General features: G+C 43.6%; 1 protein-coding gene across 2 annotated transcripts in view; it reads left to right on the forward strand.

Moving 5' to 3' along the window:
- The window catches only part of tbca (tubulin cofactor a), a 22,565-nt gene extending 9,152 nt beyond the window's left edge, over positions 1-13,413 (forward strand). Inside the window, exons 2-4 of one of the 2 annotated variants that reach the window (XM_017687529.2) lie at positions 3,523-3,628; positions 6,509-6,604; positions 13,123-13,413. In XM_017687529.2, coding sequence (XP_017543018.1) covers positions 3,523-3,628; positions 6,509-6,604; positions 13,123-13,203 — 283 coding nt within the window. In that variant the 3' untranslated portion in view covers positions 13,204-13,413. Of the gene's footprint in view, positions 1-3,522; positions 3,629-6,508; positions 6,605-6,748; positions 6,836-13,122 lie in introns of both variants that reach the window. The other variant, XM_017687530.2, reaches the window with a different exon arrangement.
- The last annotated feature ends 1,308 nt before the right edge of the window (positions 13,414-14,721 follow it).

Genomic DNA, 14,721 nt, shown 5'->3' on the forward strand with positions numbered 1-14,721 from the left:
AAAATATTCAATTAATCGTAATATTGTTTTGAGGTCGTTTGGCTCAGCTCTACTCTCACCTCATCTCTCTCTCTCTCTCTCTGTCTGTCGAGCTTTTTCTTTTTTCTTTCCACTCTTTCACCCCTTTAAGGCTCAAATAAGCCTCATGTATTTTTATTTGTGTGTGTGTGTGTGTGTGTGTGTGTGTGTGTGTTGTAATCTAGCTGCCCGTTTCAGGCCTAGCTCAGCGGATGCCCTTAATAAAATGACAACAGTAATTTGGTTTTGTCACCGGGTGCTGCCGGCGGCTCGGGTGCCTCAAAAATACAGTATTAGAGGAGAGCGAATGTGTGTGTCGCCTCTAATTCTTTTCTCTATTTTCCAGAGAGATGCTTTTTCCATTATGGTGAGGGAAACCGTGCTGGCAGCCCCATTTAAAAGTCCAGCCCGGCCCGGCCTGGCCCAGCCCCACCCCTGCTTTAAGGAGGCCCTCCGTTCCGTCTCACCAGGGCAGAAATAAGAAATTAACATCAGCGTGGTGCGGTTTCATTAGCCTGTCCTTCAGTTTCGCTGGAATTATTCAACACCTTTCGCCTTCATCAGCGCCCCCCTCACCCCCACCCTCCCGCAACCCGTCCGTCTATCTCTCCACCCTGCCTTCCTCTCATCTTTCCCTCCCCTCGTGTCCAAACGGGCGTGTGAGAGAGAGGCGGCCTCACCTGAGCATATGCGGAGTGTTAAAGCGGCGCGTGTCGGCGGAGGCCTGTTAAATAAAGCGTAATTGATGTAAAATATGAGTGAGAGTTGCGGGCGGATCTGCAGACCCTGCCGGAATGTGTCTGATTAATGAGGAAGAGCCTCGCGCGTACGCGTGTGCGCGGACACACGGCTGATTTTATGAAAAATGAATTCCGCGACGCCGTGTCATCCGGACGAGCGGCGGCGGGCAGACGGAAAAAGACTATTAGCCCGAATCATTATCAATAGTGATATTTTCAAACTCCATTACGACCATCGCCGCTCGAATTTATTCAATGCATTTAGTTCATTTGGCCGTAATTGATAAATAATCAGAATTTATCAATGTTCCCGCGGCCCGTTTTCAGTAACAATCAAGGAAAAGTGGCCCATTTGCCACCTGACTTAGTCCAAATTAGGGGCTAAATTGATGATCAATTAATCCTACAAGGGGCAGTACAGTGTGTGTGTGTGTGTGTGTGTGTGTGTCAGATAAATGGAGTTAAGAGACAGATTAGCGTAGCGATCGGGAAGTAAGTGAAGCGCTGCTGCTCGGTGTGAGCGCGTGCGAACCGTGCGCCGCTGTGGCTAACAAGCATGTAGCTGTGATTGACGCATACAACAGACACAGATAAACGACAGGAGGAAGATGTGCAGCCTTCCAGCGCTCGGAATTTCAGCCTGCATGTGCCTCGGATAGGGATGGGGACCGGAGTTTTGTCCAGGGGGACGTTTTAATTACAAATCAGCCACGTTTTAGCGAATCGCAGCCACAGAGGGGGGTTTGCTGCTCTCAGTCGCCCCCTTTTACCAGCCTGACAGGAGATTGACAGTCCGGCCCATTTGAGTTTTTTAATAATGATTCATTTTTAAATCATCTTTGAAAATATTTTTGTAAAATCATTTTTCCTTGGTGCGTTCAGCGCACCATAATTTCCCATTCTCACCTAGATTTGACGCAGATTTATATGATTCAGATTAAAAAAACTAAAGCTTAAATACAAGATTATGAAAAATCATACACTGTTATATTAACTGGGGTTTGTGCTTGATCTGGCAACCCTGACTCGCAGTAGAGCAGCGTCTTTTTAACCAGCATCTTAAAAATGAAAAGAGCTTTTTAGTGAAACGACCTCGTCGGAGAGTCAGAGGCTCCCCGGAGAGTCCGCGGCGCGGAGCTGCTGCGCTCTGCTGGCGGCGAGGTGGCATCTGTAGGTTCGTGGAAGCGCCCCGTCCGTCTGTCAGTCTACCTGCTTTACTCTCAGAACCGTTTAGATTGGGACGTTTTGAGTGCTGTGAAATCTGGACGCACACACGTGAATAGAGGAGGTGCTCACACGGCCGATTAACGGAGGGGGGAACGCAGAGCTTAGTAAGTTTGAAAATCATCAAAAATTCTTATTTATTAGTCCTGTTGTAATCGGACACCCCAGAAAGGTGCTGGGATGAATCGGTGATGTCAGATCGCGACGCCTCAATAAGCTTTAACATCCCAGGTGATGTAGAAAATAGAAATGCGCCTGTGATGAACTAAGCGCCGTGGTATGTCTGTGCTCTGTGTGCCACGTCACTGCGTTCACTACATTGTTATTTTTGCGATTTATGTATCTTTGTCTTCAGCGCTCATTACCACAGCGCGCTGTTGATTCACGCTCATGACTGCAGTCACTGTACGGTAATTAAACGTGACCGAGGAGCGGCTTTCACACTCGCCGTGGTGGCGCCTTGGTGGAGGAGCGTAACCGCCCTTTATATTATCGCGTATATATGTGAAGTCGCATGGACTCCATGCTCATTGTCTTGACTGCAGGCTCATTACTGTGGTTTTTTCCTCGAAATGCGAATATTATATACCATTAACACTCGTTTATTATATACAGTCGGACCGTAGGGACCGTGATGGACCTATTGAGGGTACATGTACATTGTTTTAACAGAAATCTGCACCTTTTAAGGAAAATGCAGGAAAGGAATATTGTGTATTCTGTCCACTGATAACAAAGCCTTCCAAAAAACAACAGACGTTCCTGGCATTGTGTGGACAAGTGGACCGAATAAAACACAAAACCTCGTTATTTAATCATACGACTGTACAGTAAGAGTGATGTGGAGAGTAGCGGTGAGCAGCCGGGGAAGTCTTTCACGCTTAGACGTCTTGGAAGACTGAGCTGGTCGTCCAAAACGTTAAAGGAAAGACGCATTCGATTCCAGTATGTTTAAATTTGAGCTTGAAAAGTTTTGTTTTATTTCTCTAATTATTGGACGTACACGCAGTGCTGGGTTGAAATAAATCTGAATTAGTTAATTGATGCTGCTTTAAGGAACGTTTTCCGGTTTAAGTGACCGAATTCACATCACGGCAAGGCAGTAAGGTTTGAAGATGAATCTATAAATAATATTTCATTGTTTCTCAGCCTGTATACTGTTGTCAGAGTAAGTGTTTTCAAGCTAATTAATAAAATATGCATATTTTCCGTCTAGTGTTTTGTAGTTTCGGTTCACATTTTTCAAAGTTTACAAGGAAAACATTAAAGAGTTTTAACAGTTAAGACTAATCTAATTAAAAAAGGCAGAGAAATTATAAATATTGGTGATGAGAAACGCACAATGACACGTCGCGTTAACAAGGAATAGGTTTTGAAAAATGAGCTACACAAACTTTTCTGCTGTACCTTATTGAACTCGGGATGATCTGCTACATTTCAGGAACGTTGTTTGTTGCCGTGATGCTTATGGACCTGTTTTGAGGCCGTTTCACATGAATTTTGACCATCACTGTCTGTCTGTCTGTCTGTCTGTCTGCAGGCTGGCTAAAGAGGAGGTGTTGTATATAAAGGAGGCGAAGCAGCAGGAGGAGAGGATCGAGCGGCTGAAGGCCGAGGCGGGAGATGAGTATCTCATCAAGAAACAGGTCAGTCCTTTGGGCCGAGTGACCGGGTTTGGGGTCACCCTGCGATATACTCATTCTTTTCATTGTATTGTTATAAAGCCGTTTTCAGCCCCCAGCAGAAAACAGAGCAGTGCAAAATGCAGCACAGCTGAAACTCTGGGAGCAGCGTAGGAAAGTGTGTATACATTATGTATATCTGATATTAATCAGCTGAAGTGCTGCGAATAATCAGGATTTATTGCTCCCTTTAAAATGCATTCAGAGTTTTCCATTTGAGAAGCGCAAAGCGGAGCAGGAATAAAGTCCAATTAAAAATGCATGAATGTAAATAATGAAATTCTGTTTAAAAGCTTCGTGAGCAGCGGTTCATTCAGCGGCTCCGAGTCGCTCATCCCAGTGTTTGGTTAATGTTAGAAATGAAGGAAGTAAAGCCCGGTCCTCTCTGTAGCTCTGTCCATTAGTCGGTGGCTCTGATCTACAGGGGCACCGCGTCTGACTTTCACTGCGTTATCAGCGCCTACGCCAGTCCTCAGCTTGTGTAGAGGATGGGACCAGTTAATGGCCTCGTGGCTCACGCCTCCGTAAGACTTCAGTTCGCCAGCGCAGTGTAGAATTAGAGCAATGAGTCCAAACTAGTGGAAAGAGTCGCACAGAAGTTCTCATACAGTAGGTGAATGACCGGAGCTGGTGAGGTGAGGTGCAGGTGTGGAGAATAGCAGAGCCCGACCGACTCGTCTCAGCCAGCGCTGACGTCAGTCTCTTACAGCCAGAGGGGAAGTCGCGTGTCAGAAATGGTGATTTGCTTGTATTGATTATGTCTGTGTCTAAAGGTTTTAATCACTCGGTGAACTGGGAGGTGAGTGGGTTGGTCGTCAGTGGGCTCAGTCGTGTGTCCTAGACTGAGGAGTGCGATGATCTACACGATGGTGAAACTGCATTTCTCCACCATCTTCTCTCTCCGTCTCTCTCTCCGTCTCCGGCTCTGTGTCTAATCTCACATCTGGACTGGATGCGGAAAAAGCTTTGCTTTGATGTGTGTCTGATGATGTTACCTGAGACGTCCGCACACCAGAGGGGCTGTGTGTGTGTGTGTGTGTGTGTGTGTGTGTGTGTGTGTGGTGGCAGGTCGATAAGCCAATACAGCATTCACTCGTCACTGAGAACAGCTCTGGGGATGTAACCCTCACACACGTCTCCTTTTGTATTTGATGGGTTACGCACGCACACAGACACACACACACACACTGACACGCACACACCGAAATAGGCCTGAACGGACTGGTTAAAATATCAGTACCTCAGCTGGCTCCACCTGTATTAGCGTCACAGATCACTGAGAAACATAATAATTTTCATAGAATTACAAACGTACTAAAACGAACATGCAGAGTTTTACTATGTTGGATATTTCAGCATAACATGCTGTTCATGTTGTGTGCGATTTTTAAATTTATATATATATATATATATATATATATATATGTTATATTTTCACTTATTTTTAAATTTTCTTTTAATTTAAAATGATTAAATATAGATATTATTTTCTTTGGCATGTCAATCCCTGTTTTTTTAAATGCTCGGCTACATTGAAAATGAGGGTTGCCCTCAATGTACTTCCGAGTCAAAATAAAGGTTGATTGAGATACGTGTGTGTGTGTGTGTGTGTGTGTGTGTGTGTGTGTGTGTGTGTGTGTGTGTGTGTGTGTGTGTATATATATATATATATATGTACATACACATTTTATACATATAATGTACAATATTGTGTGTATATATATTGTGTGTGTGTGTGTGTGTGTGTGTGTGTGTGTATATATATATATATATATATATATATATATATATATATATATATACACACATTTTATTTATACATGTATGTATATACACGTTTTTATATGTATATTCATACACACTATATATGTATATATATATATATATATATACATTTTAAAAATACACACAATATTATGTATATAGTGCGTGTGTATGTGTGCGTGTATGTATGTATGTGTATGTGTATATATATATATATATATATATATATATATATATTATTTATATATACACACACACACACACACACACACGTCTGTGTGTATAATAAATAAATGGATGGATGGATATAGATTTGCTAATACCAAAATAGCCCTACACTTATATACGTTTACAGTTCTTTATCATTATTATTTACATTTTAAACATCTTACCAGTCAATAATAAGCAGTTATAACTAGGACTGTGTGTTGGTAAATGTTTATATTCTTGATGCCACAGTATTGAAAACTCCCAAACGATACATTTATCAGTAGCTTATTAATCACAAATAAAGAGGGCGTGGCTTAAACCGAGTGTGGGGGACCAGATGTGGGTATATTTGCTGAGAACAGACTAATCAAGCAGCACTTCATTATTAACATGCGCACAGAATTTAATTTAGACGGCCAATCAGGAGCCTAGATGTTGAAAGAAGTGAGCCTGTAAGCTTAGAGCTCAGCACTATTGAATGGGACTGTATGGGTAGCATTAAACTTACTCAGCATTACAGTGATCACGCATTTCCATACGTCCACTGGTTATAACACCGATGAAGGAAAACCCATCAGATACTCATTCACTTCACTGTTCTTAGAACTGCTTTTTATTGGTGTTTATAACCTAATTAATAACGTTATTAAGCTGATTACCGTACGTAAACTCCTTTCTGTTGCTGATTTTTCTTCTTCGTATGATTTAAACTGCAGTGTTTTTCCACTAAATTAAGATCCAGCTGTTTTATTTTTCCCACTTTTTCAGGCAGGTCACAAGCTCTGTGATATTACGTTCACTTGGCCTGCTGTTGATGATCAAAGCACTTTCGGGCTGTGACTTCAGTATTAAAAATGATTCATCTCTCAGCCCTACGCAGAAAACCGGGCGGCTTCGTGTCTCGTCCTGGATTGTGATCAGTTCCAGCTGGACGGTTCTCTTGTCCAGAACAAGCCTCGTATTTTGGTGGGTGTTGTTTTAATGTTTGTGTAATGAATCTCACCTCTTCCCTCTGTGTGTGTGTGTGTGTGTGTGTGTGTGTGTGTGTGTGTGTGTGTGTGTGTGTGTGTGTGTGTGTGTGCGTGCGTGCGATCATGTGTGTACGGACAGATGGAGGTGCTGCAGGAGTCCAGAATGATGATTCCCGACTGTCATCGCCGTTTAGCCATGGCTCACGCTGACCTGCAGCAGCTCCTGGTGAGCTCTCGCACATAGGGAGAGGTTCCTCTTACAGTGTTATGGGAATATTCCTTTATTCCTTAAGTCCGTCCAAAACTAAAAGCACTCGGAGGAGAGGTAACATCATCACCGCACATCCATCCTGGATCACGTCAGTAGGGTGTGATATTAAAGGCCTGACCAATAAAGATGCACTGATACAGGAATCACGGGCCAGTGCAGTGTCCGATATTTTTCCCTGTTCATATCTGCAGATGCATCAACGTTAATTAAAAATGAATCATACAGTGTAGAAATTAGACCCAGATTTGCCTGCATGAGTGTTAAAATGAGGGAAAACGAATAAACATGCAGGTATTTTAGAGCAGCTTCGTCCACATGTCCTGCCCTTCTGGATGTGATTACATCGTCAGTGCTGAAATATTACTGTGTTGATCTATTATTTTTTAGGCAAATCTGCCCAATACTGACATGAGTTCACCATCATTGTGCATCCCTGCCAATCACTGTGACGGGTGGCCTGTAATTTGAGCCACTGAGTTTTATTGGTATCAGGTGTGATGAATGAGAATTGATGGTCAAACGTATTTGCATATTACATTAAATGAATCTTTTGTATAAGCTGGTATGTGGTTATCAGAATTTTTAGCCCACTTTTTCTGTTTTTCTCTATCTTACCCTACGGTTCCCCTGTCGTTCCAGATATTACTAATTGATGGATTGGCGGTTATTTATTTATTAATTATTTTATTTTCCAGTAACCAAAATGTATAACCATAGACACATTATTGCTGCTCAGAACTGGTGCACAGGAAGCTTCATTTATTATCAGATATTTTTTCTAAATTAGATGTTATATTAAATTTGACATATTAGCGCATGCCCATTGGTGAGACTCTCGAGTGGGAGGAGTTTGAGGTCTGTCCAGTATTGTCATTGCAGTGTAATGATACAAATGAAGGTCCAGCCCTGTTTATCGGCCACAAAGAGGAGAAGATCTGGGAGCGTGTTGATCGTAACTGTGCCAGACTGGCGGTAACACACAAACAGAAGCGGCGCAGTCGAGTTTCACTGACCTGTTGATCTGCTGTCCGCGATGAAGCGTGATGAGTACAGTGTTTGAATACTGGCACCTTGAACGATTAGCGGAATATTCGGGCACCCGTGCGCATCCCTAGTTGATCATGTAGGCCGTAATTATAACCGCAGCTCTTGCGATCTAGAATTGCACCCTTTTAAATGGAGATTTAGATTTGAAACTGATTAACCTTTCAGCCCCATCTCTTCCCTGGTGTTTCCTCCTTAAAGACGCACATTAACAAGGATGTTGTAGAATTAAGTCAGGCAGGGTCCGGCTGTGGTCAGTCAGTTGGTGTCTTTGTCTTTCCTGCAATTAAGTTGGCTTATTTTAAACCTTAAACGGACGCACACACTTGAGAAGAACCTGTGATTAACAAGAGAGGTGTGTGTGTGTGTGTGTGTGTGTGTGTGTGTCCTGCCTGTCTGTCTGCGAGACGTGTGGAGAGCAGTGTCCACCAGCTGTCTCTCTCTCTCTCTCTCTCTCTCTGCGACTTCCTCCTGCCTGACATGCAGAGGATCGGAGACAGGAGGGTTATGGTAATTAGCTGGGGGGAGGGTCATAGCACAGAGCTCAGGTGTGTATGAAGGAGCACATATGTGGAGGTTGACCGACTCGATTTCCAGTCAATACCTTCATTAAGTACAAGCTATTAATTTTATCACAAGATCTTTTCTGAGGAGATTAGATCTGATAATCCACTCAGGTAAGGAAAGAGAAAGTCATAGGAATGTAAGTGAGATTTCACAATTGGATTTAACAAACTGATTAAAAGCTCCAGAGGAAACGTGGCTCCTAACAACCACCTGGAAGAGCTGGGCGAGCCCAAAACTGCCCCCTCAGATAAACAGCGCTGAAAGCTTTGATCTGTGAGAGAGAGGAGAAGATCAAGCTGCTCCAGATCTGAAAACATCCACAGGGGTTTCTGTCCATCCTTCCCCTGTGAGAAGAAATCAGAGTTACTGGAACAAACGATTGAAACTGAATCTGAGGCGTTACTAAAAGTTTCAGTCGTGACCGTTTCAGTGACAGTTTTAGCACATTTTGAGCTCAAAAGCTCAGCAGTTCATGACCAGCAAACACAGCTTTGAACAGCTGTTCACACAGAAAATCATATTTTTCATTAAAACACAAAAAAAATTCTTTAATTGCAAAAAAAAAAAAAAGTGGGTAGTGACGATTCACATCCACTGATTTTCAGACTTTGGGTCACGTTTGCTTCAAAGCCGTGGGATCCAGCTCACCATGTGGCCATGAGGGGCAGGGATGCAGCCCCACTCCCTGCTCTAAAATGCTCACAAAATAAGGCTCCGCCCACATACTACATTTTTGTTTCAGTAATGATGAGCATTTTTTATAGTTTTTTATTTAAAAATTAAACTCATGATAAATCTAAAACTTTCCACTTCACTTGAAATTAAATCTACTTTTTTAAAATGTTTATTTTTCCACAAGTGTAAATTTAGGAAATTTAGAAAATACCCTATAAATTATGATTTTTGGATTTATTTAGTGTATTATTGATTCTAATAATGTCTTAAATAGATTGAAATGCAATGCTGAGGTCTGAACATATCGTTTTTATGTATGTTTGTTTATTTTTACCTGTGGGAATGTGCTTACGGGAGTTTTTATGCACGTCTTCCTCTCTGCCCTGAACACCTTCACACACTCATTTCATAGCAGCACCAACCAGTTGAGTTCTGGCCTTTCTTACTGTGGCAGGGAAGTGGGCGGAGCTGACATGCATCCATCATCACCTTCATACCTGATGAAATAATACAAGTGTCTAATCGAACAAAGGCACAATTAAATACCACCGCGCTATTAAATATCAGCAATACACAGCGAAACAGATGGAAATGTGTTATACAGCGTAAAGATGGCGTTTAATTCTCCTGCGTATGAAAAATTTGTGTGCGCCAGTTTTTTAGGTACAGCTATTGAACTGGAAAAGGGCCCATTGATTATATCAGCTGCACTGCTCTACTGATATGAAAGCTCTGTGGCCGATACTGAATTTACAGGGAATGAAAACTGCCCTAATATTACTCACTGCTGCCCTCTAAAGGTGTTTTTAACAAACGTCAAATAAATGTTACTCGCCGGCGCCCTCTAAAGGTGTACTTAACAAACGTCAAATAAACGTTACGCGGCAGCGCCCTCTAAAGGTGTACTTAGCAAACGTCAAATAAACGTTACGCGGCAGCGCCCTCTAAAGGTGTACTTAACAAACGTCAAATAAACGTTACTCGCCGGCGCCCTCTAAAGGTGTTTTTAACAAACGTCAAATAAATGTTACTCGCCGGCGCCCTCTAAAGGTGTTTTTAACAAACGTCAAATAAACGTTACGCGGCAGCGCCCTCTAAAGGTGTACTTAACAAACGTCAAATAAACGTTACTCGCCGGCGCCCTCTAAAGGTGTACTTAACAAACGTCAAATAAACGTTACTCGCCGGCGCCCTCTAAAGGTGCACTTAACAAACGTCAAATAAACGTTACTCGCCGGCGCCCTCTAAAGGTGTACTTAACAAATGTCAAATAAACGTTACGCGCCAGCGCCCTCTAAAGGTGTACTTAACAAATGTCAAATAAATGTTACTCGCCAGCGCCTTCTAAAGGTGTACTTAACAAATGTCAAATAAACGTTACGCGCCAGCGCCCTCTAAAGGTGTGCTTAACAAATGTCAAATAAATGTTACTCGCCAGCGCCCTCTAAAGGTGTACTTAACAAACGTCAAATAAACGTTACGCGCCAGCGCCCTCTAAAGGTGTACTTAACAAATGTCAAATAAATGTTACTCGCCGGCGCCCTCTAAAGGTGTACTTAACAAATGTCAAATAAATGTTACTCGCCGGCGCCCTCTAAAGGTGTGCTTAACAAATGTCAAATAAACGTTACGCGCCGGCGCCCTCTAAAGGTGTGCTTAACAAACGTCAAATAAACGTTACGCGCCGGCGCCCTCTAAAGGTGTACTTAACAAACGTCAAATAAACGATACACGCCAGCGCCCTCTAAAGGTGTACTTAACAAACGTCAAATAAATGTTACTCGCCAGCGCCCTCTAAAGGTGTGCTTAACAAACGTCAAATAAACGATACGCGCCAGCGCCCTCTAAAGGTGTACTTAACAAACGTCAAATAAACGTTACGCGCCAGCGCCCTCTAAAGGTGTACTTAACAAACGTCAAATAAACGTTACGCGCCAGCGCCCTCTAAAGGTGTACTTAACAAACGTCAAATAAACGTTACGCGCCAGCGCCCTCTAAAGGTGTACTTAACAAACGTCAAATAAACGTTACGCGCCAGCGCCCTCTAAAGGTATACTTAACATCAAATAAACGTTGTGCGCCAGCGCCCTCTAAAGGTGTACTTACCATCAAATAAACGTTGCGCGCCAGCGCCCTCTAAAGGTGTACTTAACATCAAATAAACGTTGTGCGCCAGCGCCCTCTAAAGGTGTACTTAACATCAAATAAACGATACACGCCAGCGCCCTCTAAAGGTGTACTTAACAAACGTCAAATAAATGTTACTCGCCAGCGCCCTCTAAAGGTGTACTTAACAAACGTCAAATAAACGATACGCGCCAGCGCCCTCTAAAGGTGTGCTTAACAAACGTCAAATAAATGTTACTCGCCAGCGCCCTCTAAAGGTGTGCTTAACAAACGTCAAATAAATGTTACTCGCCAGCGCCCTCTAAAGGTGTACTTAACATCAAATAAACGTTACGCGCCAACGCCCTCTAAAGGTGTACTTAACAAACGTCAAATAAATGTTACTCGCCAGCGCCCTCTAAAGGTGTACTTAACAAACGTCAAATAAACGTTGCGCGCCAGCGCCCTCTAAAGGTGTACTTAACATCAAATAAACGTTGCGCGCCAGCGCCCTCTAAAGGTGTACTTAACATCAAATAAACGTTACGCGCCAGCGCCCTCTAAAGGTGTACTTAACAAACGTCAAATAAACGTTGCGCGCCAGCGCCCTCTAAAGGTGTACTTAACATCAAATAAACGTTGCACGCCAGCGCCCTCTAAAGGTGTACTTAACATCAAATAAACGTTGCACGCCAGCGCCCTCTAAAGGTGTACTTAACATCAAATAAACGTTGCGCGCCAGCGCCCTCTAAAGGTGTACTTAACATCAAATAAATGTTACTCGCCGGCGCCCTCTAAAGGTGTGCTTAACAAACGTCAAATAAATGTTACTCGCCGGCGCCCTCTAAAGGTGTGCTTAACAAACGTCAAATAAATGTTACTCGCCAGCGCCCTCTAAAGGTGTACTTAACAAACGTCAAATAAATGTTACTCGCCAGCGCCCTCTAAAGGTGTACTTAACAAACGTCAAATAAATGTTACTCGCCAGCGCCCTCTAAAGGTGTACTTAACAAACGTCAAATAAATGTTACTCGCCAGCGCCCTCTAAAGGTGTACTTAACAAACGTCAAATAAATGTTACTCGCCAGCGCCCTCTAAAGGTGTACTTAACAAACGTCAAATAAATGTTACTCGCCAGCGCCCTCTAACGGTGTACTTAACAAACGTCAAATAAACGTTGCGCGCCAGCGCCCTCTAAAGGTGTACTTAACATCAAATAAACGTTGCGCGCCAGCGCCCTCTAAAGGTGTACTTAACATCAAATAAACGTTACGCGCCAGCGCCCTCTAAAGGTGTACTTAACAAACGTCAAATAAACGTTGCGCGCCAGCGCCCTCTAAAGGTGTACTTAACATCAAATAAACGTTGCGCGCCAGCGCCCTCTAAAGGTGTACTTAACATCAAATAAACGTTGCGCGCCAGCGCCCTCTAAAGGTGTACTTAACATCAAATAAACGTTGCACGCCAGCGCCCTCTAAAGGTGTACTTAACAAACGTCAAATAAACGTTGCGCGCCAGCGCCCTCTAAAGGTGTACTTAACATCAAATAAACGTTGTGCGCCAGCGCCCTCTAAAGGTGTACTTAACATCAAATAAACGATACGCACCAGCTCCCTCTAAAGGTGTACTTAACATCAAATAAATGTTACTCGCCGGCGCCCTCTAAAGGCATCATTAACAAACCTCAAACACAAAAGCTTAATGTTTCGGTTCGTCTAATTTGTGATAAATTATCAGGTGGTGATGTCATAGTTCTGAGGGGCCCCACATCAGCCTAAACCTTGTGGTGATGTCTGTATCTGTGTGATATTCCCGGATGTCTGTCTGATTGGCAGGACTGTGTGTTTCAGGAGACGGAGGAGGATCTGGCAGAAACAGAGGAATACAAGGAGGCCAGGAGCATTTTAGACTCCGTCAAGCTGGAAGGATGATGTAAACACACAGCTCACACAGTCCCGAGTGTCCATTCCATTTGTCAGGACTTGTTAAGAAGTGTTGATTCAAGCCAGTTATCTGTTCCTCCCTCTCTCCGTTTTTCTATTTATTTTTCACTCACGGAATGACGTGCCACCTGATCCTTAACGTTCTCTGCTGAGTGTTCAGATTTACACACAACATCAAATAAACTTCCTTTCTTACGACGCCGTCTCAGCGCCTTTTCTTCCCGTTTGCTAGTTTTATCAGGTGAGGCGCTCTTGATTGACGCGGCCTCTCCGAGTGGTTCGGTGAGGTGGTGCTGTTTATTTCTCTGTCCACTGTGGTGGTGTGTCATTCTGTAGTCCTTGTTATTCCCATATCAGGAATTTCCGCATCTGAACTCCGCTTTTCTATGGGCCAGAATGATAGGGTTTTCTCTAGAACCCCCTGTGTTGAATGAAAACGCTCAGAACCCGATGCGTTTAGTCCTGGGAACGTTCTTCTCCTGAACACCACTGGATCCTCTGAATTATAGAAGAGCTATCATTGAGCTAACATCTACATCCGAGCTGAAGCTGCTGCGCATCAATTTGATGTCACTACGCTCTCCGAAGCTCAGGCGGGCTGATCCGGTGTTCTGGCGAGCTGGGCTACCTTATTGAAGTGTTCTACCGTAGCGCTGATTTACCAGTTTACCCGTACATAAAGCCTCTGGGTGGGATATTCGGACTAAAACTCAACAAAACTACCAGCATTAAAACTCCGAGGCTGAGTTTAGCTTCTTTTCCCGCAGCTTCTTGTTTGAATGTTCCAGTTCCACCTTAAATGGTGCAGCAGCTGCGACTCCATTAACCATCGCAAACATTAGCAAACGCGACAAAATGCCGACCCGTCGTGTGAAACAGCAAAAATAAGTTGATGTCACTCAACAGAGAAACCTCCTCATATCAGGCCTTTCCACCCTCCATGAAGCCGAACTCGGCTTCTTTACTGCCGGCTACTTGCCCGATTTTCCCGTTCCCAAATGGGAAAAGTCAAGACGCTGGCGAATGTCCTGGGGAAAATTGTAGCAGCGTTAAATAATAGTTAGGATATCCTGATATTGATCTTTAGTTGAGTCTGTATTGGAATGGCGTGAGTTGAACCCCTGAGATGAAATGTTTAGGTACCCCTGTTCAAACTGCTGCACATCCTTCAAGAAGCCTCAATGTACACGACGTGGAGAAGATGGACAGTTTGTGTTTTAGCGAACGTTTCGAAGGGCCTCAACCATCTGCATTCACTGGCCACTTCATTATCCAGATAATACCTGGGGGTCCATGGGGGTCCTGACCGCTGAAGAACAGGGTGTTGAGGAACAGCTGGACTCCAGTCTGTAACTGTAGAACTACAGAGTGGAGCTGATAAGGAAAGGAGTGGGCGGACCGGCTATTAATGGATTCTCAGCCATTCAGCCAACAGCAGTTCAGTCACACCCATTGGCTCTGAAGTTATACGGAGTGTTTCACCCCAGACGGCTTCCTGAGTGAGGC

Source organism: Pygocentrus nattereri, chromosome 16, assembly GCF_015220715.1.
Source record: "Pygocentrus nattereri isolate fPygNat1 chromosome 16, fPygNat1.pri, whole genome shotgun sequence".
NCBI lineage: Eukaryota > Metazoa > Chordata > Actinopteri > Characiformes > Serrasalmidae > Pygocentrus > Pygocentrus nattereri.